General features: G+C 40.8%; 2 protein-coding genes across 2 annotated transcripts in view; both read left to right on the forward strand.

Moving 5' to 3' along the window:
• Positions 1-13,510, forward strand: part of ZNF654 (zinc finger protein 654) — a 31,949-nt gene extending 18,439 nt beyond the window's left edge. Inside the window, exons 7-9 of the mRNA XM_027699769.1 lie at positions 4,236-4,377; positions 7,022-9,347; positions 9,693-13,510. Coding sequence (XP_027555570.1) covers positions 4,236-4,377; positions 7,022-9,347; positions 9,693-9,700 — 2,476 coding nt within the window. The 3' untranslated portion in view covers positions 9,701-13,510. The remainder of the gene's footprint in view (positions 1-4,235; positions 4,378-7,021; positions 9,348-9,692) is intronic.
• A 4,052-nt stretch (positions 13,511-17,562) lies between these two features.
• CUNH3orf38 (chromosome unknown C3orf38 homolog) lies at positions 17,563-23,034 on the forward strand. The gene is made up of 3 exons (XM_027699770.1): positions 17,563-17,712; positions 19,783-20,003; positions 21,689-23,034. The coding sequence occupies exons 1-3, from the start codon at positions 17,580-17,582 to the stop codon at positions 22,262-22,264; spliced, it is 930 nt and encodes a 309-aa protein (XP_027555571.1). The 5' UTR covers positions 17,563-17,579; the 3' UTR covers positions 22,265-23,034.
• The last annotated feature ends 1,142 nt before the right edge of the window (positions 23,035-24,176 follow it).

The following is a 24,176-nucleotide window of genomic DNA, read 5'->3' on the forward strand; positions in this document are numbered from 1 at the left end:
AGTCTGTAGACTCTTAGCAATGAAGATATTTTGCTCTGTAGCTGTAGTGTGTGTCTAAATGTGTCTAAAAAGAGAATATGTCATTCTGAAATGTGCTATTAATTGTGGAACTTCTACATCATAAGCAGAGCCATTACATGACTGATGGTCCTTTATAAAACATTTAAGTAAGATGTCTTCATACACATTGAATCATCTTGATACTTGGATGTTTTTAGGGGTAAAAAGTGTTTTCTAGAGAGTTGTTAACAAATTTCATCATTCTGAGGACGGAAAGGAAGGGAGATAATTCTTCTGTTTAGCCTTTGTAATTTGTGTATCTGAAGGAACATCTGCATTCCTTGACATAAAGTATGCTTTATTTGTTTGTTTGATGATGTAGTTAAAGCAACACAACTTAACAAGGATTTGATCTTCTTCTTTCGTCAACTGAGATCAAATTATTCATCTGCATAACTAATTTTTACATGGAGTTTAGAATCTCTCTAGGATTTCTGTGTTCCCTGATTTCAGGGAATTGAAAAGTTTTTTTTGTCTTGAAGTAACAAAGGTCAGACACGATAATGTTTGGTTTGTTAGTAAATTTATTCCTTAACTACTGGATGAGTAATTGTTCAATCAAAACCTTTGGGATTATGGTTGACTTACATTTATAGTACAATGTGTTGGCAGTAGCTGGTGGTGTTTTTCATTCAGTCTGTCCAGAAAAAGGTGGTCATGGCTGTCCTCACTGGACAGAAGTTCAACCAAAAAGGTACATAGTTTGTGTGAGCCCTGTGGCCACTTTAGAATGGAGTCCCTATTTGCTGATTCCTGCCCAAATGCTGCCTCTCCTGACTTCTTATTTTTTAGGGAATTGATAGATGTAACCTACATGTATTAATTACATGGTTAGTGCTTTCTGTTTCAGGGATTCAGTGTTTTTAAAAAGGCATTTTTAATACTGTAATTAAACCACCTTCTTATATCTTTTGCTATATAATGTTAGCCTTGCTTTTACCCATCTGATTTTGCATCATCCATTTTTGAAATTGCTGTTCCAAACAAGATGTATCTCCTTATGTTCTGTCAAAGATGAAATTCCAGAAGAGACTCAAGTACTTTTGGATACCTGTTTTAGAAGGAAACGATCTCAGTCTTTTAATCTGCTATTCAGAATAGAGAAGTTGGGAATCTTTGGAAGAGTTCAGAGCAGTTCCATCTGTGCAGCTCAAACAGCTGTTTCATTCTTTACAGATGCTGAGCCTTAACAATTGTGTTCCCAACAAGAGAATTCTGTATAATGCTTCATAGATCATATGAAGGCTGCATGTACTACATCATCATGTGATGACTACACTGTAATTCAAATTTTTGAAGAAGTGGGAGCCAGGTTAATTTAGCTTTGAGAACGTATTTTTCCCTAGAGGAGATTTTAATGTCTGCAGCACAGCATAAGTCATCTCACCTTGTCTGGAATTGAGGCCAAAAGTCAAGTAGCAAAGTTAAGGCAGCAAAATAGATTAGAAAGTTGTAACTAGCAGATATTTGCTACCTGTATGAAATCTTCAAGGTGAAACCATTAACTGCCACCTCAGAGGAAGATGAACTTTAAGCAGCTCTGTTGCACAACTCTTACTTTCCTTGATGTTAGGAATAAATTCTAGATTTAGATGAACTGAATTATTTGTTTGAAATCAAAGCCCACTTACAAATTAATCACAAAGCAAGCTGTGTTTGGTCTTACTAGACATCCTTTCATACGAGGTATTGGTGAGAGGTCAGTCCATAGTGATGTAGTAAGGAGGTGATGTCTCTTCAGCAAGATAGTGTTTTGATGGAACAGTTACAAACAGGCACAGCAGGATTGCCTTCCTTCTCTGCCAGGCAACTTCTTAAATGCTGTTTTGGCTGTTTTCAAGTGATTCCTATGCAGTAAATTCAAAGTAAGTCAAGGAATTTTTACCACATGTTTGATCACTTTTGGAAAAGTGTGCTCTCTATACCCAAGGAAAGACAAACCTGCTTATCAAGGGTATCAAAGGGTTGAGATCTAGCTCAGGCAGGGTGGGTTTAACCATCATCTTGTGTCACTGATGGAGATGTGCAATGGTTGTGGTACTCTGTAGGTAGTTAAGAGACTGGAATGCTTGGTTGCCTCTGGTAAAGAGGTACTGAGTTCTGTGATCTCACAGTAACAATTTAAATGACCCTAACACAAGTCTATAACAGTTTAGGAAAGGCCTCAGTGTGAACTAAGTTATACCATCCAAGAAGTAAAGGTCTTTAAGTACTATACTACCCTGCCATAATTATTGTGCAAAGAGAAAACTTCCCCTGCCTATGTTGTCTCAGATTCATCATCTGTGTTCTGGTCAGTGGCACTGAAATTTCTCAAGTGCTGCTGACTTCAGCGTGAAAGTTGGTATCTAAAGCATAGAAGTGGTTGAAAGAGTCCAATCAGCTCCTCAAGAAGCCTTTAATCCTTGATGATTGTCAAAGTCAGAAATGTGCTTGAGAAGAAGCCACCATATCTACAAGAAAAATAAGATTAAAAGACTAAAATATAGGGTCTAGTCAAATGATGGTTAACACCTTGTTCTTCCCCCGTGGAGCTGTTCCTCATACTTTCAGTTTTCCTCATTCCCTTTTCAGCTCTTTCCTTGTGCCAGCCATCACACTTGTCTGAGCACCACAAACCACTTCAACCACTAATCTCTCACAAGGATAATTTGAATTTTCTCAAATTTTCTGGGATTAGTGTTGAAATGGGTTGCTCTGAAATGGTATGAGGCAAAGCAGAGGCTAAACTGGATTTTTCAGTTGTGGTAACATATAGCAGCAAAAATATTCAGTTCTTACTTCTGTACTTCAGACTGAGACTTTTACTGAGTTGTTATGAATGGTTTGGTCCACAAAGACACTGTTTTCAAACTTCTGTGTGAAGTCTGCAAAGATGTAGAAATGAGATTTCCAGTCTGGTAAAGGCAGAGGTGGACAGCTTATATCGTTAGAAAACCTGCAAGACTAATTTTTTGTGCATAGAGCTGCTTATAGGTCTCCCTTTTCACAGTTTCCCCCATGTTAATCTTTCTTTCAACCTTAGTTTTCTTGGGTTCTGAATGAAAGAAAACAATCAAGCTCTCTTGTCTAGCTCTTAAAATGTCAAGCAGAACTGTAGAGCTGTCCTAAATTGAAAGGTGAAGTTGGTGTTTTGTCATAGGCAGTTCCATCACTTCCCTTCATTCAGGCACTGACCTTACTAAAAGAAGCTTAATCTGAAAGGTTTCATTTGTAACTGGCACAGACTGGAGACTCCGGAAGATCAACCAGATATTTTGTCAGTAATTACATTTGTTTTCTGAGGGAGGACACTTGTGGAATAGAAAAGTGTCTTCTTTCAGAAAATGGAAATCAGTTAGTCCTGTTTTCGTTGTAATGTCGAGGTGGGATTTCTTCCTAAACAGTCCTAATTCATCTTCTCCTGTGTGAAATCTTTGTGCTGGCGAATCTCGTCACTAAAAGTCAAGTCCAATTGCCTTCCTGAGTCTCTGAACTAAAGTGTGTAGAATTTACAGGCTGTACCTTTCAATGAGCTCTATTTTATAGGCTGAGCACATCACCTGTGTAGCAGCTCTGCTGCAGAGCCCAGCAGCCTGTTCTTGGCTTTCCTTGTCTCAGGCAGGAATGTTATTTGACTGAAGATCCCAGAGATGTAGGAATAGCTGTAGAGCCTGATACCTTCATATAATTGCTATTGGCAGAAAATTGTGTTGTAATGCACATAGCTGGAGAACATCACTATTCCTGTCACTGGACCATAGCAGAAGTTACCTTTCTACAATGCTTCCACTTTCCACATTCAAAAGCTTCTTTTCCGAAGGACTTCTTTTCCTGAAAGTACCTTAATCCTGAGAACATGCAGAGCTTGATGTTTACTGCCTGTGGTGTTAAGGGTTAGATCTGTACCATCTGATTTTATTGTGCAGTTCTCTCTATAAACTAAGCTGAATATGTTAAGATTTTGTTAAATATTTAATTGGCTCAGTGATAGGAGATACCCTGAATGCTTTAACAAAGTAATTAAGTTGCATTTTTCATTGTGCACGTTGTGGTGTTAATTAGATTGGTATTAAGCCCTCAGATATGATTTTAGTCACAGAACATGCAAATAATTGTCTTTAGTAATGCATCATGCTTAGTGATAGAGTTCTAAAACTCAATCTAATTGGAATATTTTATTCTGTACTTAATAGGGACCTGGTCTTCATTTGGAGTAAACTGCAGCTTAAATCTAACCCTTCAAAACAAGTATTTGTTGACCACTGCTACCAGCTCCTAAGAATTGCTACAAATGTCAGAGTCATTTTCCCTTTCATGAAAGTCATTAAGGATGAAGTAAGTTCTGTTTGTTTTTACCTCAGCCACCATTCTTTTTGTAACTAGTTAAAGAGAAGTGATGTTTATATTGTATACTGACCAGTTTTTATGGAAAGTTAAAAAACAGGGGATAGGGAAGGGCACTATTAACTTAAAAGTTTTGTCAAGTTCTAGAATATGCATCAATATTATGATTACTCTTGATTAGTTGTGTTTTTAAGGTTTTATTTTTACTGAATTCTGAGCTTTTCTTTTTCTGCAGTAAGTTTGAGGATTGTCATCCTCTATAAATAAATGTGGAAATTAATAATGAAATAGATCTGAACAATTTATTGGTTGGTGGTGGGGTTTTTCAGCCTGGCTTCTCAAGGAAATAGGACTTGTGTAATTGTATCCACCCTTCATCCTTGCTACATTCTGAATCCTTTTACCAGTTCTAATCAAATCTGAAAATGTGCTTAATATATCACAAAGGAAGAGCTAGAATAGTACAGGAGAAGACATTATTTTGCTTCAGAAAATTGCACAGTATTTCATGCTACAGATGTTAGTCTTGTACTGCCCTGTACAAACATCTGCAACAGATGTCACAGAATCACAGAATGGGCTGAGCTGGAAGGGACCCACAAGGATCATCCAGTCCAACCCTCAGCCCTGCACAGGCCCATCCCCAGAGTCCCACCCTGTGCCCCAGAGGATCATCCAAACCCTCCTGGAGCTCTGGCAGCCTTGGGGCTGTGCCCACTGCCCTGGGGAGCCTGGTCAGTGCCCAACCACCCTCTGGGGGAAGAACCTTTTGCTGAGATCCAACCTGACCCTGCCCTGACACAGCTCCAGCCATTCCTTGGGGTCCTGTCCCTGGTCCCCCAGAGCAGAGCTCAGTCCCTGCCACTCCTCTGCCCCTGCCCAGGAAGGTGGAACTGCAGTGAGGTCTTCCCTCAGTCTCCTCCAGCTGAACACGCCAAGTGCCCTCAGTGTCCCCACACGGCTTCAACTCCAGGCCCTTCCCCATCCTCATTGCCTCCTTTGGACACTCTCTGATGGCTCAATACCTTCCTTACATTGTGTCCACCCAAACTGCCCCAATATTGCAGGAGGGGATGCCCCAGGGCAGAGCAGAGCAGGACAATTCCCTCCCTGGTGCCCCCCAGGACAGGGATGTCCCTCTTGGCTGCCAGGGCACTGCTGACTCATGGCCAAGTGGCACCACCAGGACCCCCAGGGCCCTTTCCTGGCACTGCTTTCCAGCCTCTCATTCCCCAGTCTGTCCATCCATCCGGGGTTGCCCCATCCCAAGGGCAGAATCCAGCCCTTCCCCTGGTTGAACTTCCCATGGTTGGTGATTCCCCACTCTCTTTGCAGGGCCTCCCTGCCCTTGAGGGACTCAACAGCTTCTCCCAGTTTGGGGTCATCTGCAGACTTGCTCAGTGTCCCTTCCAGTCCTGGTTCCAAGTAATTTATGGAGATGTTGGAGAGCACAGGGCCCAAGATGGAGCCCTGTGGAACCCCCCTAGCGACAGGTCACGGTCTGATGTCACCCCAGTCACTGTCACCCTCTGTGCTCAACCCCTGAGCCAGTTGCTCACCCACCACATGATGTGTTTATCCAGCTGTGGGCTGGACAGTTTGTAATCAAAAGCACACAGGCATATGAGTTTTTTCCCACCAAATGTTGTTATTTATCATTAACCTGATTTAACAGAGCTCCTTCCTATTTTATGCCCTAAGTAAATTGTAAATTATTTTTCATGGGGGCTACTGTACAGATCAAAATGCAATAATTTGCTGCTGTTTAAGAGGTCCATCCTGGTATGTATTCTAAAATGCTTGTGGTGGTATTAATAACTTCTATTTGCATCTAAATAGTCTTATTTTTTAATAACCCACCACATATGGAGCATCGTCTACATTTGTTAACAAACATTTAAATATAGAAGGTATTAATTCTTTCTCAGCTCCCTGAAACTCTTTTGACTTTAATCTGCTGCCTTTTGGGGAATATGTTTCTGATTGTCCCTCTGAGTTACAATTTCATGACAGTGTCCCCAGCCTGAAGCGTGGAATAAGAATTCTGAAAATTCAGACCTTTTAGATTACTTGGCCATGAGTTGTTATGGTTTCCCTGGTGGTTTTTGTTCAAAATTGCAAACTGTATTACCCTCATTTTTATGCAGTGCAAGCTAAATGAGTTAGAAAAAGGTCAAAATATAGAGTAACAGTGTTATAGTGTAGAACAGCCTCGGCAAGGGAGAGGCAGGCAGGAGATACTCAGAGATCACATATTTATATTATATTTTATATCAGATTTCTTGCAGTCTTGGTTTATATCCCCAAATAATTAGTTGTCTTTAACTATAGAACTGCATGGCCCAAAAGTTTTTGTATCTGTATTTTTAGTTTTGTTTGAGCAATATTTAAAAATGTCCATGCCTTTGGGTAAAGTGTACTAGCAGGATGCTTTCTGAACTCCTGTTTTACAAGTAGATGAATATAAATACATATGGTGTTGATGTTTGGGCATTGTTTATATTAGTTGTGTTTTGGTTTTTTTTCCTGGGGGTCTGATATTTTTTATTTTACTTTCAAGCTGTAGATTTCTGTAAGCCCATCAGGAAAATAGCTGTACTTTATAATTTGGTACACTATAATTTCCTTTCTGCAGGTTGGTGAGGATGGTCTTCAGATCTGTGTTGAGATATGTGGATGTGCCCTACAGCTGGACCTCCGTGAAGATCCCAACATGAAAAGTCTTATTTATAAAGCAATTGCTCATTTTCTGCCAAATGACTTGGAGATCCTCCGAATTTGTGCTCTTTCCATCTTTTTTCTGGAGCGCACCTTGGAATCTTACTACACTGTTGAACATTTATATAAATGTGCAGATGAAGAATACAATGAGTGCACTAGTTCTGTTCAAAACCGTGTGCGTTTTGAACTGCTCCCCATTTTGAAAAAGGGTTTGTTTTTTGATCCCGAGTTTTGGAATTTCTTGATGATCAAGCAGAATTGTTTGGCGTTGTTGGGGGATAAGGCCTTGGATGGCTTAAGTGAAAGTACACTGGAAAACTCGACTGCAAATCCCGAGAAAATAGCAGAGTACAGGGCTCTGAGTGAGGAATGTGTCTGTTTGACTGATGTGAGCAATGGGGAGCTCGACCCTGGAAACTGCTCTGGAGCCCGGTCCAAAGGTAATGCCAAAAAGAACCACGAAGCTCTGGAGGCATCTAAAATGTCGAATGCGAGTGAACCCCGGCACCGCTGTGTGCTCTGCAACAAGGAATTTCTCGGTGATCACATCGTGAAACACGCACAAGCTCACCAGAAAAAGGGCAGTTTTTCCTGTGTACTTTGCACCAGAAAGTTCAGGCAAAAGGGACTGATGCTGAAGCACTTGAGGAATCATGTCAGGAAGATAGAAAGGCAACATCTTGCTGCAGTTCTTGAGGCTGGTCAGCAGGCTCCTGCTCTTAAGGAAGTAGGATGTTCTGATGTTTCTCTGTCTCTTGAAAATGGGAATTCCGATGGTTCCAAAGATACTGAACCAGCGGCTGCAATAGCTCCAAGTGCTGAGCAAGTGGTCCAAGAGGAGGATGAGAATGCAGAACAGGTTTTTGATGCGGTGGAAAACCATCTAAGTGACCAGGATGATGCTACTGAAAACAGTAGTGACAGCTGTTTTAATAATGTTCCTGATGCTTTAAGTACAGAGAGTTTGCCTGAAGATGATGAGAACTCCAGTAAAGAGTCACCTGTTCTGCATAAAGTGAATGGGGCTTTTTGCCCTCAAAAAGACATCGATGCTTTGGATGAGGAAGGAACCTTTAAGTGCCCTGCTAATGGTTGTGCTAGAGTGTTTAAAAAGATAAGGTTCCTCAATAAACATGCAAGGAAAAGTCATCCAACCGATCTGAAGGTGCAGCAACATATAATGAAATGGAATAAAGGAAAGTGTCGGTTCTGCCAGAGAAAATTTGCTGATTCCCAACATTTTATAGACCACCTAAAGAGACACGTGTATCCAAATGTTTACTTTTGTTTACACTTTAATTGTAATCAGAGATTTAAGCTGTCAACTGAGCTTGCAGAACATACAAAAAGTCATAGTGTGTTTAAAGCTCAGTGCAATTTTTCAGACTGCTGTGAGCTATTTGAGGAGCTCCCTTTGCTGTATGAACATGAGGCTCAGCATTATTTAAATAAAACCCCAGAATGTTTGGAAGATGCAAGTGAAAAAGATTCTTCAGATGATCCTTCAGAACTTTGTAGTTTCCAGGATGATGATGAATCTGTTAATGAAAAAGAAACTGTAGATTTACCAATTCCAACTTGGAAGTCAAGGAAGGATTCTACAGAACCAAAGACATACATTCAAAGTGTGGAGAAGAAAGCAAATAACGTAATTCACAATGGAAATGAAAGTTCATCTGAGAGTAGTGCTACCATTTTAAGTTCCATAGACCAAAAGACACCTGTGTTACAGCCAAATTCTGAAAACTGTAATGTTGTTAGTGACCAACTAGTCAATGGGCACAGTGACCCACATCAGACGTCATCCAAGTCATCACAGACACCTTTGGACAGAGTGGCAGATGAAACAAGGACAGAAAACGGGTCAGTGTTACCAGTTTTACAGAATTGTCACGATGCACCACAAAATAATAATGCTGCTGCTGCTGCCTCACAAGTACCTTCTAAACCAAATCAGACAACAGAGACTACTTCATATGGTGTCATCTTAACAAAACCCTATGTTAGACCATTGCCTCCGAGTTACCTTGACGAACGTTACATTAGTATGCCAAAACGGAGAAAAATTTTGGCTGAGGAAGTAGATGCTTACTCTGAACAAGATAAAATTTGTAGCAAAACAACAGAAAGATTTAGATGTGGCAACTGCTTGACCATCTACTGTAATTCAGAAGCACTTGAGGCTCACCTTGCACAAAAGAAGTGTCAGACGCTCTTTGGATTCGATTCAGATGATGAAAGTAAGTCCTACAGTCCTTCTGGGTTGGTTTCTGTGGGGGTAAATACCAACCAGAAAATGGTCTTTGAAATCAGACAACCTGATGGAATAAATGTGCTAAAACTTAGACAACTAAATCAGAATAGTTGGCTTAATTGGGCTTTTAAATGGACGTGCTGTTTAGAATAAGAAAGAGGTGATGAGAATTTGTAAGCAACTCTGATGGAAAAGCCTTCTGCTCAAACAAAAGGGGTAATTCAGTCTGTCTTTTCTTGCATGTTTGAAACTAAACATGTTGAAAAGCATAAGCAGTGTTCTAGATTAAAGAATGAGTTACTTTTTGACCCCAATGCATTCTCTTTTACAGGTGCCTGATTCAATGTTGTGGAGGAAAGTATCAGATAAGGAGTGGTGTAAGGAAACACTACATGAAGAAGCATCAGTTCGTTTCCCAGTTGGCCTTAAACATGAAGCAGTCTCAAATTACTAGAGAGAAACATGACCTTGATAAAGACAAAGCACATTTTCTAGACAAAACTCACAGAGGAGTAATAGGAGCTCTGCAGGTCTTGAGTCCAGAAAGGTTGCTACAAAATCCCCAAAGTACCAGTCCTCCGAAAAGCCATGTTCATTCCAAATAGGTGATTGAAGGTGAATGGCACAGCCTTTCTAGCAGGAAGGTTTAAGGAAAATAAGGCAGGCAGAGAAAGCAGAGATGTTAATTGCCTTGTGGAAAACCAGCCAATTCTGAAAGCTGCTTTAGTTTGTGTCATTTAAAAGAGTGTCTGTCCACACAGCTGGGAAGGAATTATTCCAGAAGGTGTTAATTATTATACTATGGGTAAGAAATGCATAGAGGAACCATGCATTCTTTTTTCAAAGCTCAGTGGGTGAGTCCATTATCTGCTGAAAAGCATGGAGCTCATTTAATAAACTTAGAATCCAAAGAGGAATGTGGAAAGAAATCTTAAGATAGATGGAATGCTGGAACAGCCAAAAACTCAAAATACAGCACATGCAAGGAAAAGTGTATTGATGTGATATAAAACTTATACACAGTGGAAATCAGATGCAATGCAAGAGAAGCCCTTTGCAAGGATAAGGTGAAGGTGTAGGTAAAGAGTGTCCTGTGAAACATCTGTTGTAGGTGTGGGAAGGCCAATCCAAGCAGTACATGCACAGATCCATGTGGATTTTAACAGGAACTGATTGAAACAAATGCAGAATGTTGAGGAGGTTAAACTTGCATTACAGAGCAGAGTTTTTTATTATGCAAACACAGAGGTCCCTCAGCTGTTGGTGTAACTGAAAAGAATTTGAGAGGGCAGACAAAAGCAGAGCACAGGTTGGAGGGGAAAAAAGATCAGGAAGAGCCTGTTGGTGGTAGGCCACAACTCAGTACTGTAACTACTTATTTACTGTCTAGAGGAAGGGAGAAAATAGGTTTGGATTCAATCTTTTTAAGACACATTGTAACTTTATTTAGTAGCATCCCTTGAACAGAGCCTTTCCCAGCAGTTGGTGAAGGAGTTACTGAAATGTTAAGCACTTTATTCGAAGTTCACTGTTTGTAGAAACAATCAGAATGTGAAGACATGAAGTGTGAGTCTTTCAGCTCTATGGGTAACACTGAAATAGAGAACATTTGGGAACCAAAAGGATGCCCTTGTAGTTTTTGGTTTTCCCACCCCAGGCAGAGGTGTGGCAGACATGCACATTGCCCAATTACTGTGCTAATTTCTCCTCTCATTTATCTCACGCTGTCTTGCCACCTGACAAGTTTTTATTTGGGATCCTGTTCTATGCGGGTAAAATTTTAATGTGATTGTAGGCAGGGGAGGGATAGTGGTGAAAACTGGTGTTCAGGGGTGGAGTCTTCACAGAAATGTGGGATGGCAAAGCCCAACTGCTCCTGCTCAGCTGGTTTATTTATGGAATAGTTCATCACAGTGTGTGCAGGGCTTAAATCAACAGATATGGAAAAACTAATGCATAAAAAATCAAGAGGTGCATACAACCTGTTCACTGTAGCAATGGCTCACAGTTACAAAGCCAAGGGTGTTGTTGTAAGATAGGCTGTGAAGTAGTTCTGGAACTAAACTCAGTAGCTCAGCAATGCCTCTGCTAATAACCCTCTGTGAAAGTAAACAGATTTGCATTCCTTCTGCTTTGTTTTCCCCTCCCGGGAGGTAAAAAGAATGCAAATTTAAAATCTTAACTCTTGAACTCTAGGAAATTTTTGCCTTAACTTTGAGTTGGATTAACAGAAAAGGTGATAAAATTATGATCACAGGTATGTGTGCATTACATCAATACCAATCACGGCCCACTTTCAGAGATTTGTATGACGTTTGAGGCACCAAAGAAATTTTTTTTGCAGTTGCAAAAAACCTGATTTAAATGCATCATTCATTATATATACATATATACACACAATATATATATATTTACATATATAAATACATTAAAAGTTTGTTTTAAATTTAAAGAGGTCCTTATCAGACAAATGCACTTTGACCTTTTTTGCTTTCAAGTTACCAACTAATTTTTAAGGACCCAGTTTTCATGTTGAATGTTCCCAGACTCCCCTTTCTTTGCTTAACTTTGTTAATCTAGTTAAATTTGCTTAAATATATTTTGGGGGGAAAAAAGGTTAATTTTAAAGTATTACAGTTCTGAAAATCTGAAAACCGAGTCAGTAGATATGACAAAAATGTTTGTGTAAAATCTTTTCAATGTACCTTTAATCTTTGGTGCTTTCTTGCCTTTTCCCTGGAGCTCCATGTGTTTGAAGATGCTTTAAAATCACGATTGAGATTTGTATTTTCTTTGGTTTTAAGTGTGTAGATAAATGCATCTGTGTACATGCATAAACTGTGACCATAATTTTTTGTACCTGCATTAAACTCATTTTTGTTCAAAGATGCTTTTCTTGGACACCACCATTTGTTGATGTCACGTGTTCAGTAGATACACTCTGGAGAACAGGAAACATGAATTCTTCTGTAGGTGAAAATTAGCAAAAACCCCGAACACTTACCAGAAATATGTTAAATTGACCTAAGGTAGCAAGTGGGTGGTAACATTTTTAAGTCATGATTTTTACTTCAGAAGACATTGCATTTTCTTTAAGCTCCTCTCTGATACCTGTTGGTATTCTCAGATAGTTGCAGTATTAAGCAACTTGAATCAGAAGGAAAAGGCTACTTGTGTAATGTGTGTGGGATAATTCTCCATGCTTTGTAAGGATTCTTTAGTATGTTGAGTATTACCCTGTACTAAGCCTGCAACTTCTAGGGCTGAAAAAGGTTACAAATCTAGATCTGAAAGTTGTTTTTTTTTCCCTGGCATTAAGAAGCATTGTGTGATATAATTGGAAATCCTTCAGGATGTATCACTTTGATTCAATAAATACTGAAATCCATGTGTAATGTAAGCCTGCAACTCCCTTAAAGCTGCCTGAAGTTACACATGAGCTTGGGAGCTTTGTTGGATCAAAGTTTGTGCATTTGTTGTGGGTAATTGTGTTCCAATAACATTCCTCCAGTTGGCTGTAACTTGAATTTGGACTTTCCTTTTAAGACTCTTCTCTAACCCGATCGTGTTTCACTGTAGAGGTCATGGAAGTTCTAATTTCAAAGAGTTGCCATTTGGTGGGCACCTTTCAGAAAAAAAAGGAATACTGAAAGTAGGTTGAAAGTGGTGATATCTGTGGGGAAAGGTCACTGGTACTTTGGTTATTTAGCCATATTCATTAAAATTATATAAATTGTATAGTTTGAATAATTTATAACATTAAACTTTGTGATTTTAATATCACATGGAAGGTTCAGCTGTACTCATTTCTTTTATTGTTTAACACCAGTGCTATGGACAAAAGACCCAAAGAGGGTGGTAGTGTTACTATTTTCTTAATTTATTTGGTACTGTATAACACCTTTCTGATTAAATGCAGTGTATGCATTTTGGGACTCTTAATTTGTAAAAGCTGTTACAGGTTCAGCAAGAAAGGAAATTTGTGCTTCCTTGTTGAATGTTAAATTATTTTACTTTGCATTTTATATAAGAGTACAAATTAAAACTGAGCCATCAAACTGCAATAAATCTACAGTAGTGTTTCATTTTAAAAACCTTTTTGTACTGTACATAGATTTGTTCAATAAAACATTGTCTTTGTTGTTGATAGAAATTGAGCTTGTCTTTTGGAGAATCCCCCTGAAAATGCTGCTGCAACGTTCAGAGCTGCTGGGTTGTGTGTGGTATGGGAGAGGTGACACCTGTGTGAAGATGCCACTTCCAGGGGTGTGGATATTTGCATATATGAATAAACTAAGCTTCAAAACAGGGGTGTGGAGGGGGTATTTAACTGCTAAAGTGATTTCCTAGGGCTCAAACCCCAAACTTGGGGCCGCAGACAAGTCTGGATGCAGCTGTTTTAAGATCCCTCTGCTTCTGGTTAATTGTCTTCATCATAAAATTGTTCAAGTTCTTCAGCGACCTTATATTACAAGTACAAAATGCTGCCCTAAACCTCTTGGGAAGGCACTGATATATGGAGCTGAGCCTTGGTTTTTGCACTTCATAAACTTATGTTTGTCTCTGATAATGCTGCCAAGAGAGATGGTAGCCTCTGGTGTGATACACTTGTTTTTGGTCCCTTTGACTGAATGGTGTAGTCCAGAGATAAAGACAGTGTAGTTGCTTTTTTTTGATTTTGCTTCTGGAAGTTCAATACTTTAATCTGAAAATGCTGGTTTATTTAGAATTATTACTCACAGTCCTGTAAATTCTTAATGTTCTTTGAGTTTCGTGTTACACAGCTGGATTGTGAGGACTAAATATTGAGCTTTGAGCCCAAGGGGAGGTGGAGGTGCCTGGGTCAAGGAAGCACCTAAGAACTAGGTAGACCTCAAAAGACCAAAGGGGTGCTCAAGAGGACTTGAAATAGTCTAAGTAAGTTTAAGACAAAGGCCAACTTTGAGGTTCTTGAATATGTTGGGAAGTTGAAAAGATCATTGGGAACTATTTTTAGAATTACATAGGAAAAAATAACCATCAATTATGACAGGTATAAAATACATAAGTATCAATTTGTAAGTATATTTATATAAATAGGTATAAAGGTTATGAAATGTAGTTGAGTGGGAGGTACAGTGAAACTGTCCATCATATGGTTACTACCTGCTGTTGTCTGTTTTGACAGTATTTATTATTTATGTATTTCAGGCCATACCTGTCACCTTTGGCTCTCAGCATAACCAACATTATTGTAAGCTAACTTGCTGAAAAATTTAGTGTAGGATTGCAGTGGTAGAGTCAGTTGATGCAGTGGCCAGTGTCATTTTAAGTATGTAAATATCCTTTACATTGATATAGTTTATGACTCTGCCCACCTACAAAACAGCTACTTCTACAGATGGCACTAAAATGTATTATGTGTTTGCTTGTATTGTAAATTCTTATTTATTTTGCTTAGTGTTTAAAGGAATTGTGGTTTAACCATGACTGGACACCAAAGCTCCTCTGTCATGCCCCTGCTCAACTGAACAGGGGAGAGAAAATATAACAAAAATCTGGTGGGTCAAGAGGATCCCTTGTAATGACTCCTTGAATTAAGACAGCAGTTCTATTCACCTTTAGGTTCATATAGGCTAATAATTTTCCTGTTTCTTCCCCTTTAGGAATGCTAGTTTCAATTCCTGCTCAATGCTCAAGTCAATTAAAAGTTTGTGTAAAAACTGTAGGGAATTCTGAGTTGTGAGAAAGGAAAAAAAAAAACCTACTTCTGAAATAATTCCCTTTCTCCCACCACCACCTCCAAAGGGGAAGCACTTGCAAGGTGCATGTATAATCCTGCTGAAAGGGCTGGCCTTGATTTAAAACAAGATATTATTCCCTTGAAGGCTGCAAATCTAAAAAGGTTTGTTGAAATACAAGCAAAACGAATTTATATTTCTCAGATGCGTTTTGTAATTTTTAGTTTGCAGGATTTAGATTAATAAATTCAGAATTTCAACAGCTAAATTGACATGGTGACATGTAGGTAGTCCCATTTTTGAGGATTTTGCTCTGTAAACTCCACATGTTGTGGTGGGAGGTCTGTCTTGTACATGAAGAGTGTGCAAGTAACTGGATGTATGGAATGCAATTAGGCCCAGCAGACAATAAGGATTATTATGTTCAATCTTTCCAGATGCTTTAGGACTCAGTTTTTATCTGAATGTTGGACTTGCAATTCGTGGGCAAAATTGGGTCACGTGTTTCTGGTTTATTTGGAATTCATTGCTCCAGCTCAAGAGAGCAGCTATTACTCAAGCTGGATGTGTGTTGGTTTTCCTTCTGATGAAACTGGAGATCTGCAGGGACTGTTTTTAGATCTCAAAGAGGACACAAGCATGTAAAGCATATGGGTAGGATGGGTAGGAATGTGTTCTCTGTTCACGTAAGTGTTCTGTCTTAGGTTTACAAGATCTTGAGGGCAGGTATTTGTTACTACAGGTCTGAACAGAGCCCACCACAGTGACGAGTTCGGTGGTTTGTGCAATAGCATCATCAGTAATTTTAACTTGAATCTGCAGGTGACAGTTTGTCTGTCTTTACAGAATGTAAGTCTTCCTGGTTTTGAAATCACAGGCAGCTTTAGCACCAAAACGTGGCCTCCTTACACACCCATATTAAAACATGGGGTTGATGAGAGGGCTCCTTTTTCTGCCACACCAACGTCAAGTGCTCATTGCCCCTTTATTTTTCTTGGCACATAGCTCAACTGAAGCTCCTGCTGCCTTCTTTCCCCTTTTTTTGTTCATCTTTCCTCATTTTCCTTTTCTCTCTCTCACTCATAAAGTGACCATCACTGGTGTTTCTGCCCCTGGCAGAGAAAATACTGCCAAGTGGACGAGCAGCACGAGGCTGAGGCCTTGCATGTGGTAAAAAAAAGCAACTTTGACTTATAGAACTTCATTAGGCATGTGCTGTGCTGTCAGATTTCCCACTCCTGGGGACGTGTATCCCTTGCTTGGCATGAGTTCTTAAGGGGGCCCACAGCTCCCTCAGTCACAAGTGGATGATTTGCTCGATGCCACAGGGGATGCATCTCAGATATTCAAAGAGGAGTTGGTCCAGCGACCACCATAGAAGCTTGAAGCTTCTCAGTTGACTTCCAAAGGCTGTTTACACCACGAGCATCTGCCTGGACCACAGCAGGCACTGAGCCATTCCTGAGGATCTGGCGCACAGCTGGATCCTGCTGGAAGCCTTGTTTGTGGGAGTCCTCCAACTCCAGGCACACCCTGACAAGACTGGGTGTGTGGGCTCTGCATCGACAATGGGAAACTGTCCTTAAAGTGAACACTTGTGGGAGGTTCGCTTTCCGTTCACCTTTGCTTGCGAGGAGGGGCCATGTCCCTGTGCCCCGAGCCAGCGCCCAGGGTCAGAAAGATGCTTCCTGGCAATGTCCCACTGGCCGGAGGGGTGAAGGAAGTAAAATTAGAAATCATAGAATAGCATCACAGAATATCCTGCGTTGAAAAGGACCCACAAGGATCATCAAGTCCAACTCCTGGACCACCCCAAGGGTCACACCCTGTGCCTGAGAGTGTTGTTGAACGCTCCCTGAGCTCTCTCAGCCTTGGTGCTGTGCCCACTGCCCTGGGGAGCCTGTTCAGTGCCAACCTCTGGGTGAAAAACCTTTTCCCAATATCCAACCTCAACCTCCCCTGATAAAGCTTCACAAAGCAATTTCCTTGGGTCCTGTCCCTGGTCACGAGAGCGAAGAGACCAACACCTGCCCCTCTGTTCCCTCATGTGGGTGTCATGAGGTCTCCCCTCAGCCTCCTCCAGGCTGAACAGACCAAGTGCCTTCAGCCACCCCTCACCTGGCTGCCCCTTCCCCATCTTCACTGCCCTCCTTTGGACACTGATGGCTCAATATTTTCCTTATATATCGCTGTGCCCCAAACCGCCCCAATATCGCAGGTGAGGCCGCCCCTGGTCAGAGCAGAGCGGGACAATCCCCTGGCCCGCCCAGCCGGCGGGAGGGGAGGGCGGTTAATTATAGAGCTGTTTCATTACAAACCCTTCACACACACACAAGATATAACGTATATAACGGGCTGGGGGGGTGGGCGGCCACAGCCCGCTCAGGTTCCTCAGGTTGCCATGAGGAGCCCGGAGGCTCCGACACGGAACCTCGGCGCCCGCCGCCATTTCCACCCGGCGCCCGCGGTCGCACCGGGGCGGTGCTGCCGCGGCGGCCATGGCGGGGCCGGGGCTGAGCGAGCGGGAGCGGGCGGGCTGCCGGGCCCTGCTGGAGCTGCTGAGCACCGAGGAGCTCATGGCGCTCACCGACACCGTCACCAGCCGCATGGTGCACCCGGAGAGCCGGCAAGGTGCGCGGGGGGCTCCGGGCACAGCGGGTACCGCCGGCCGGGCCCTGCCCCGGGCCCTGCCCCGGCCCGCGTTGTGGGGGTGCCCGGGGGGTTCCGGGCGCCCTGCCCGGCCGGCGGGGCTGTGTCTGCTCGGGGGTCGCTGCTGGGAGCCGGGGTTGGGCTGCTGAGGGTCTGGGACCAAGGAACTCGCGGTGGCTGCTGGTGTTGCCCTAAAAGCGGCGCTTAAAGGAAACTTTTAGCTTTTAAACGCTCCATTTGTAAGTTTTAGAAATCAATGCTTTTATCAGGCCACAGCAGCACGGCAGGGTGAGTGCCCCGCGAATCGTTTCTCCGTGGGGTTTTCGTTGCAGGTTATATGTCAGCATCACATGGTTATTCATTTCTGCTTCCCCGCCTCCCTGTTACGTATTCATGACCATTCCCAACACTTATTAGCATATATGCATGTCCTTATAAAGGTCTCTTGAGGGTCTTGGTGATCTTCGGTGTCTTCTCTTTCTGAATCCACCCCCAAGTTCTAAGTGACCGCTTTATAAACTCCTTCAGGACAAGTTAAAAAGTACCTGGGTGTTGCCTCGCTGGCTGCCCCAGTTCCCCTCCCCGGTGCTTCTTTAAATTAATTGGCTCTGTCAGTTCTTGTTACATCTCTAAATCCCTAAACTAGGAGATTTTTCAGCTTTCCAGCACTTCTTTTTCCTCCCTTAGACCCTCCCACTCCTCCAGGCAGCTCCTGCTGTGCCCCTTCAGAACGTATTTAAAGCTCAGGAGTCTCTCGCTATTGGTGTTAATGACATTTGCTTTCAAGTTTTGAAACGGTAAAACACAAATGTAACACTGAATTTAGCTCTTCCTAGAACAGAACACTCCCGGTTGTGACCACCCTCCGTGGCTTTGCTGAGATTTGTTTCATAACCGTTAATTTTTTATAAGAGTTATTTTATTATTTTATTAGGGTTGTTTTATTATATTATTATTTTTATTGGGTTAAGTTTTTTAAGCCTAACCCTCTCAATATGTTGGTCTGACACATAGTAATCCCAAAACCTTGAGTTTGTTTCATGTGATATAACTGAGACATGTAAGATTTGCCAAACCTATTTCTTTAAAAGGTCTTTTGCCTGTAGGCTTGTTCCTTGCCTTTTTGTCTAGTTTTTGCGGTGGTTGTAGGCTATCTTAACAGACTTTTTTTTTATCTGTAGCTATTAGTTTCTTCTTGTTTAGATTTAGGGTTTTTATAAGTCCCTTGTTAAGTACCAGCCTCAGTGCAGGTGAGAACTCTCTGCTGCAACTGCTTTAAAAGTGAGTTTAAATTTGTTGTGTTTCCTAATTCTGCCACTGACTGAGACCTTTGGTGCTAGAACTCTTGTTCGAGGAACTGCACAAGGAATCAGAGATTACCTTGGTTACCTCTCTGTCTGCATTTCTGTCCATTTTCTGTTCTCAGGGAACATTTGAAAACTTGCATTTTCTTCAGAATAATAATGTGTTCTTTGACCAAATCCTGTGACCTACCCATTGATGCAGGATGTAAGATTCACATCCCATGTTCAGAGGAACCATAAAAGCCTGGTTTTTCTTTTGCTGTGTAATCTTGCTTCCAAGAAGACAGCTGGGTAGCTTCTTTTGAAATATCCCAGAGCTTCTCAAATGGAGAAGGAAACCAAGATCAGCCTTTGTTAAAGGGCTGTGTGGTGACATAAAGCGGGAACCCCTCAATGATTTCATGTTAAATGACCTTGTGTTGAAGTTAAATATAGAAGTGCATTGTGTGCAAGAATTGTTACTCTTCTTGAAGCACTTGAGATTTATAAGCTCCTTAAGAATATTTGAAGAATATTAGTGATTTCATTTGGAAGAAAAAGTTGCATCTTTTTCATCAGTGTTAAATAATACATACTAAATTCCAAGCAGTCATGGATACTGGAATTAGGGATTACAAGGCAAAAAAGTATTCAGTAAAAACAGCACTGTTTTCCAGACATGTTTGCAAGTCTTTGGGTGAGTCCTGTGTCTAATTTGGATTTTAATTGTGAGAGAAGCACCTGCTAACTTCCATTTCTTTGCTTGCAGAAGCCATTCACGCCATTCTGGTTTACAGCCAGAACGTGGAAGAACTTCTGAGGCGCAGGAAGGTCTATCGAGAAATAATCTTTAAGTATTTGGCAGCACAAGGAATTCCGGTCCCTCCTTCCCTGGAGAAACATCTGCTCATTGACCGTGTGAGGCAGTTCTGGGGTGGGCAGCTCTCAGCTCGAGCCTCGGAGTCGGGGCACACAAAACCACACACAGAGGTGAGTCCTGCTCTCTGGAAAACCTGCGGTGCTCAGATGCCTCCTGTAAATGTTGTAATCCACCTCCAAAATGGGGCCCTTCAGATGCCTTTAGGAAGATACCAGATCTTTTTAACTCTTGGTTGGTTTGGGTTTGGTTGGGGTTTTCTTGTTTCTTTGGTTTTTGGTTTTGTTTTATTTTTGTTTGTTTGGGGGGTTTGTTTTTTGTTTTGGGATGGCTTTTTTTTTGTTTGTTTTGTTTGGGTTTTTCGGTTTTATGGGTTTTATTTAATTACATCGTTTAAAGGTGTCTGTGCCAGTGTATCCCTTGCAGAGCACAGTGTTCTGCTCCGTTTCACACAGTATATTAGTGCATTTGAACTCTAATGTGTAGGATCTTCTCTGGACTTTTAATTTTTAAATTGTACTGTGAGCTAAAATAGAGAATATTCCCAAATAACTTTTTTGCAATTAGAGCTCAGACTGGATTTTAGCAAATTTATATATCATTGAATTGTAAAGTTTGTAGCAGTGCCAGGTCCCTGTGCTTTGTTTTCCTTTGATATTAGTAACACTTAACACAGTGTAACTAAATGTGTTTTGGCAATTCCAGCTTATTTTGAAGATCAAAACTTTGACATTTAGCAAATCCTGGTGGTGTGAGGAACTGTCAGTATTTTATTTGTTTTGAATGTAACACAATTAGAAGTTAATTACAGTTGATGGTGAGACAAATACAGCATTTCTATATAGAAGTTTCCAAACTTTTCGTGCTTAATTACTTAAAACACAGGTAATTTATTACTTACTAGATTTTGGAGTTAACAAACTTGGTGAAGACTACAAACATCGCTTGTTAGAGTTACCAAACATCTTTTGGATGATTTTTGGCAGTCTTACTACCAAAAAGGGCTAAATTTTAATTAAGTACATCATGTGGTGGAGAAAAAGTTCTGGAACACATTAATGTTTTGAGTTTCAGTTCTTCCTGGATTAGTTGTGCATTTTGTTATCACATCCCACTGACACAGGGAAAATACCCCCATAAATTGGCATTATTCTGTCACCATTAGGATTTGAATATTCAAAAGGTAACTTCTCAATAGATACTATTTGTTCTTACCACCTTCTTCTCAGCAGATGCAGAAACCAACACAATTCACCAAATTAAAAGGTACCAAAAAGAAGAGGCTGAAGGACCCGTGAAAAAGGAAAAACCTATCAACACAATTGCTTATTTATAAGCAATTTTCAGTAAATTCATGTGCCTTAATATGAGATTGGCTTTTCAGGTTGGGTCTGGAACATTCTTTTGGAAATGTAAAGGACAACAAACAGTTACTAACCCGGACACTTTATTCAGCAGAAACTTTGTCTCAGTATGAGAATTTTAGTCTCATGGATGTTGTTGAAAATCCTTCCCCTGCCCTTTTTCACTAGAACCAGGATTTTCCTTTTTGTTTACAAGGAGACCAAGACAAAACTGAAGCACTCTTCTAATTCAAAGAACCTCTCTAGGTTCTCTATATAAGATAATCATGGTCTTAAAAATAAATGAGATTTTACTTTGAGCTTTCTCTGTCACAGAACACTTGAAGAATACTTAGAATGTTTAAAATAAGTATGTGCATGATTTTATGTTCTGAGTGGTAATTTTGCATTTTAAGGCTAAATAGTTCTAAGAACAAAATTTTGCTTGATTGCAGAGTCATGGAGAGGGAGGAAAGTCACCACAAGATGACATCGGTGGTCTGGGAGGACAGTTCTGTCAGTGGTACTTTGAACTCCTGAACTCTCAACATCCCTTGGGAGTAAAATCTGAAGATACATGGGGACCACAGCATTTCTGGGAGGATGCCAGGATGAAATTCTGCTACAACACTTCGGAAAAGAACATGGAGCAGTACGTTGGTGCAGACATGGTGAGCCTGCGGCTGCTCTCCCTGGTGAAAGAGGAATGTCTCCTCTTCAACCCCAACCTGCACGGCAATGGCCTCAAATATGCCATGTCTCCTCATGGCTTGGTGCTGGTGGCAGTGGCTGGCACAGTGCACAGAGACAACACCTGTTTGGGCATCTTTGAGCAAATCTTTGGACTCATCAGCTGCCCCGTCAGGAATAACACCTGGAAAATAAAACTCGTGAATCTTAAAATAGTGGGACAGAACGCTCTGGAGCCTGGGATGCAGATTGAGAAACCCTCCATAAAATATGAGCTGAACCAACTGAGAGAGTTCTATGATGGGAAGGAACTGACCGTGTTTGAACCTCAGAAATTCTGAGATTTCTCAGAAATTTTTTCGCACTGGGTGAGGGGTGGATGCTTGGCACCCTTTTCTGAGTAAGATTTTCTGGGTGGCACACTGAGATACAGAGTCTAAAGTATTAACACAGGGGATACTTGTGGGCACCTTTCCAAGAGCTATCCCATATTTCAGAGTATTACTTCAGGTTTTGCACTGTAGAGTGGAGTTATTCCTGGTTACAAACATATTTGGTTATTCCTGGTACAAAACGTGGTTACATTTCACTGTGGGCTGGCAGGAGGATGGAACAGAGACCTGGGGTTCACAAACTGCACATTCCTTCTCTTCAGGACACCAGTTTAAACTCTTACCTGAGATGGAGTAGGAAGTCATTGCACTTGACTTTGGGAATTTGGGATGGGCAGGTGTCTAAATGGACATCTAAGTCCCAAGAAGCTTTTGGAGAGGGCAGACAAAATTCTGTGAGTGGAGGGATGGAGGCAGCTGCCATTTGTGTTCTGAATGTGGTTTAATGGGACATTGCAGGGAATTTAACACTGTTGAAGTCTTTTCTGGTTTGCCTTTGGATGTGTAACTTCCTTTCCTTTTACCTTATGGTTCCAACTTCGTAATGAACACAGACAAACTGTTGTTCTGTGTCCCCAAACAGACAGGTTTGAGATGGTTGCCCAGGCACCCATTTCTAGCACTGGCTCTCTTGGATCAAGGAGTTCATTCCATAACTTGCAGCAGCATTGTATGAACCAAATGCTTTGATAGTTATTTTGTATATAATTATAACAGAGGTCTTTATATAATAGTTGTGAACAGAGTTCTTTATATAATAGTTGTGATTTTTGTATGTTTCCTCAAAATAGGTATTTTGTGTACTCTGAGCTGCTTTATTCCATTGACTGGAAGTCAGTTTGTTAACACTGGCTGGTTACAACAATAGGTCATAATAAGAAAATATCCAAATACTACTCAATAACTGAAATTATTGCAATTATAGACCTTGATTTTTTTTTTTTACTTTATTTATTTATAAGGAATTAGAGGTGAAACAAAGTGGAAACGCCTCTTTCTGCACCTTATTTGGGTTGTTTGTGAGTTTTGCTTTAATTTTCTAACTTCAGCAATACACATTGTGAAAATGGAAACATTCCCTATGAGATACAAAACAAAAAGAATTGTTCCCATGTTTGTTAAAGAGGACAAATGGTAAAGTATGGGTGGGTGAAGGGAAACAAGAAGATTCAGGTGTGCACAGAACTGGTTTTTATGAGCAGTCTGGACCTTGTTTTCTCCTTAGAATTTTCTAAAATAATTTCTAAGCTAAAGTTCAAATACTGTGTTGGAATGTTCTTTGCCAATAAACAGCTGAGCTGCAGCTTCTTCAGCTACTGATGTATAATAATTAAAAATCAAAATTTGAAATTCAGAAGAAGAGTTTCCTTTTATGTGTTGAACTTTGCGCTAATCAAGTTCTGTAAAAAGAGAAATAGAGAAAATAGAAATAAAATATATCTTCAGTAAAGATATCAACAATCATAGGATTTGGCTTTTAGCCCATGCCATGTACTTCAGTGTTCAAAGAATTTTGGTTTTGAAGACTGCTGGCAGTTTGAAACTTTCTTTGATTTTTCTGGAAACAAAGTAGAAATCTGAAGTTAAAGTGTGGTATTTCTCTCCCAGCTTGGAATAAGCAGGAACTGTTGTCAGCAGCTGTTTTTCCAGATGTATTTCACTCAGAACCACCAGGTTTGGAGTGTGATGTGTTCACCAACACAGGGCTCTTCAGCCTCCTGTGCAGTGCTGACATACTTGCAGTGAGATTTCGAGTTACAGTTTGTGGCTGATGTGAACTTAACACTCTCTCTCTCTCTTTCTCTCTCTCTTTCTCTCTCTCTTTCTCTCTCTCTCTTTCTCTCTCTCTCTTTCTCTCTCT

The sequence above is a fragment of the Neopelma chrysocephalum genome, unplaced genomic scaffold, assembly GCF_003984885.1.
Source record: "Neopelma chrysocephalum unplaced genomic scaffold, ASM398488v2 Primary Assembly neopelma1_141, whole genome shotgun sequence".
In the NCBI taxonomy this organism is placed as follows: domain Eukaryota; kingdom Metazoa; phylum Chordata; class Aves; order Passeriformes; family Pipridae; genus Neopelma; species Neopelma chrysocephalum.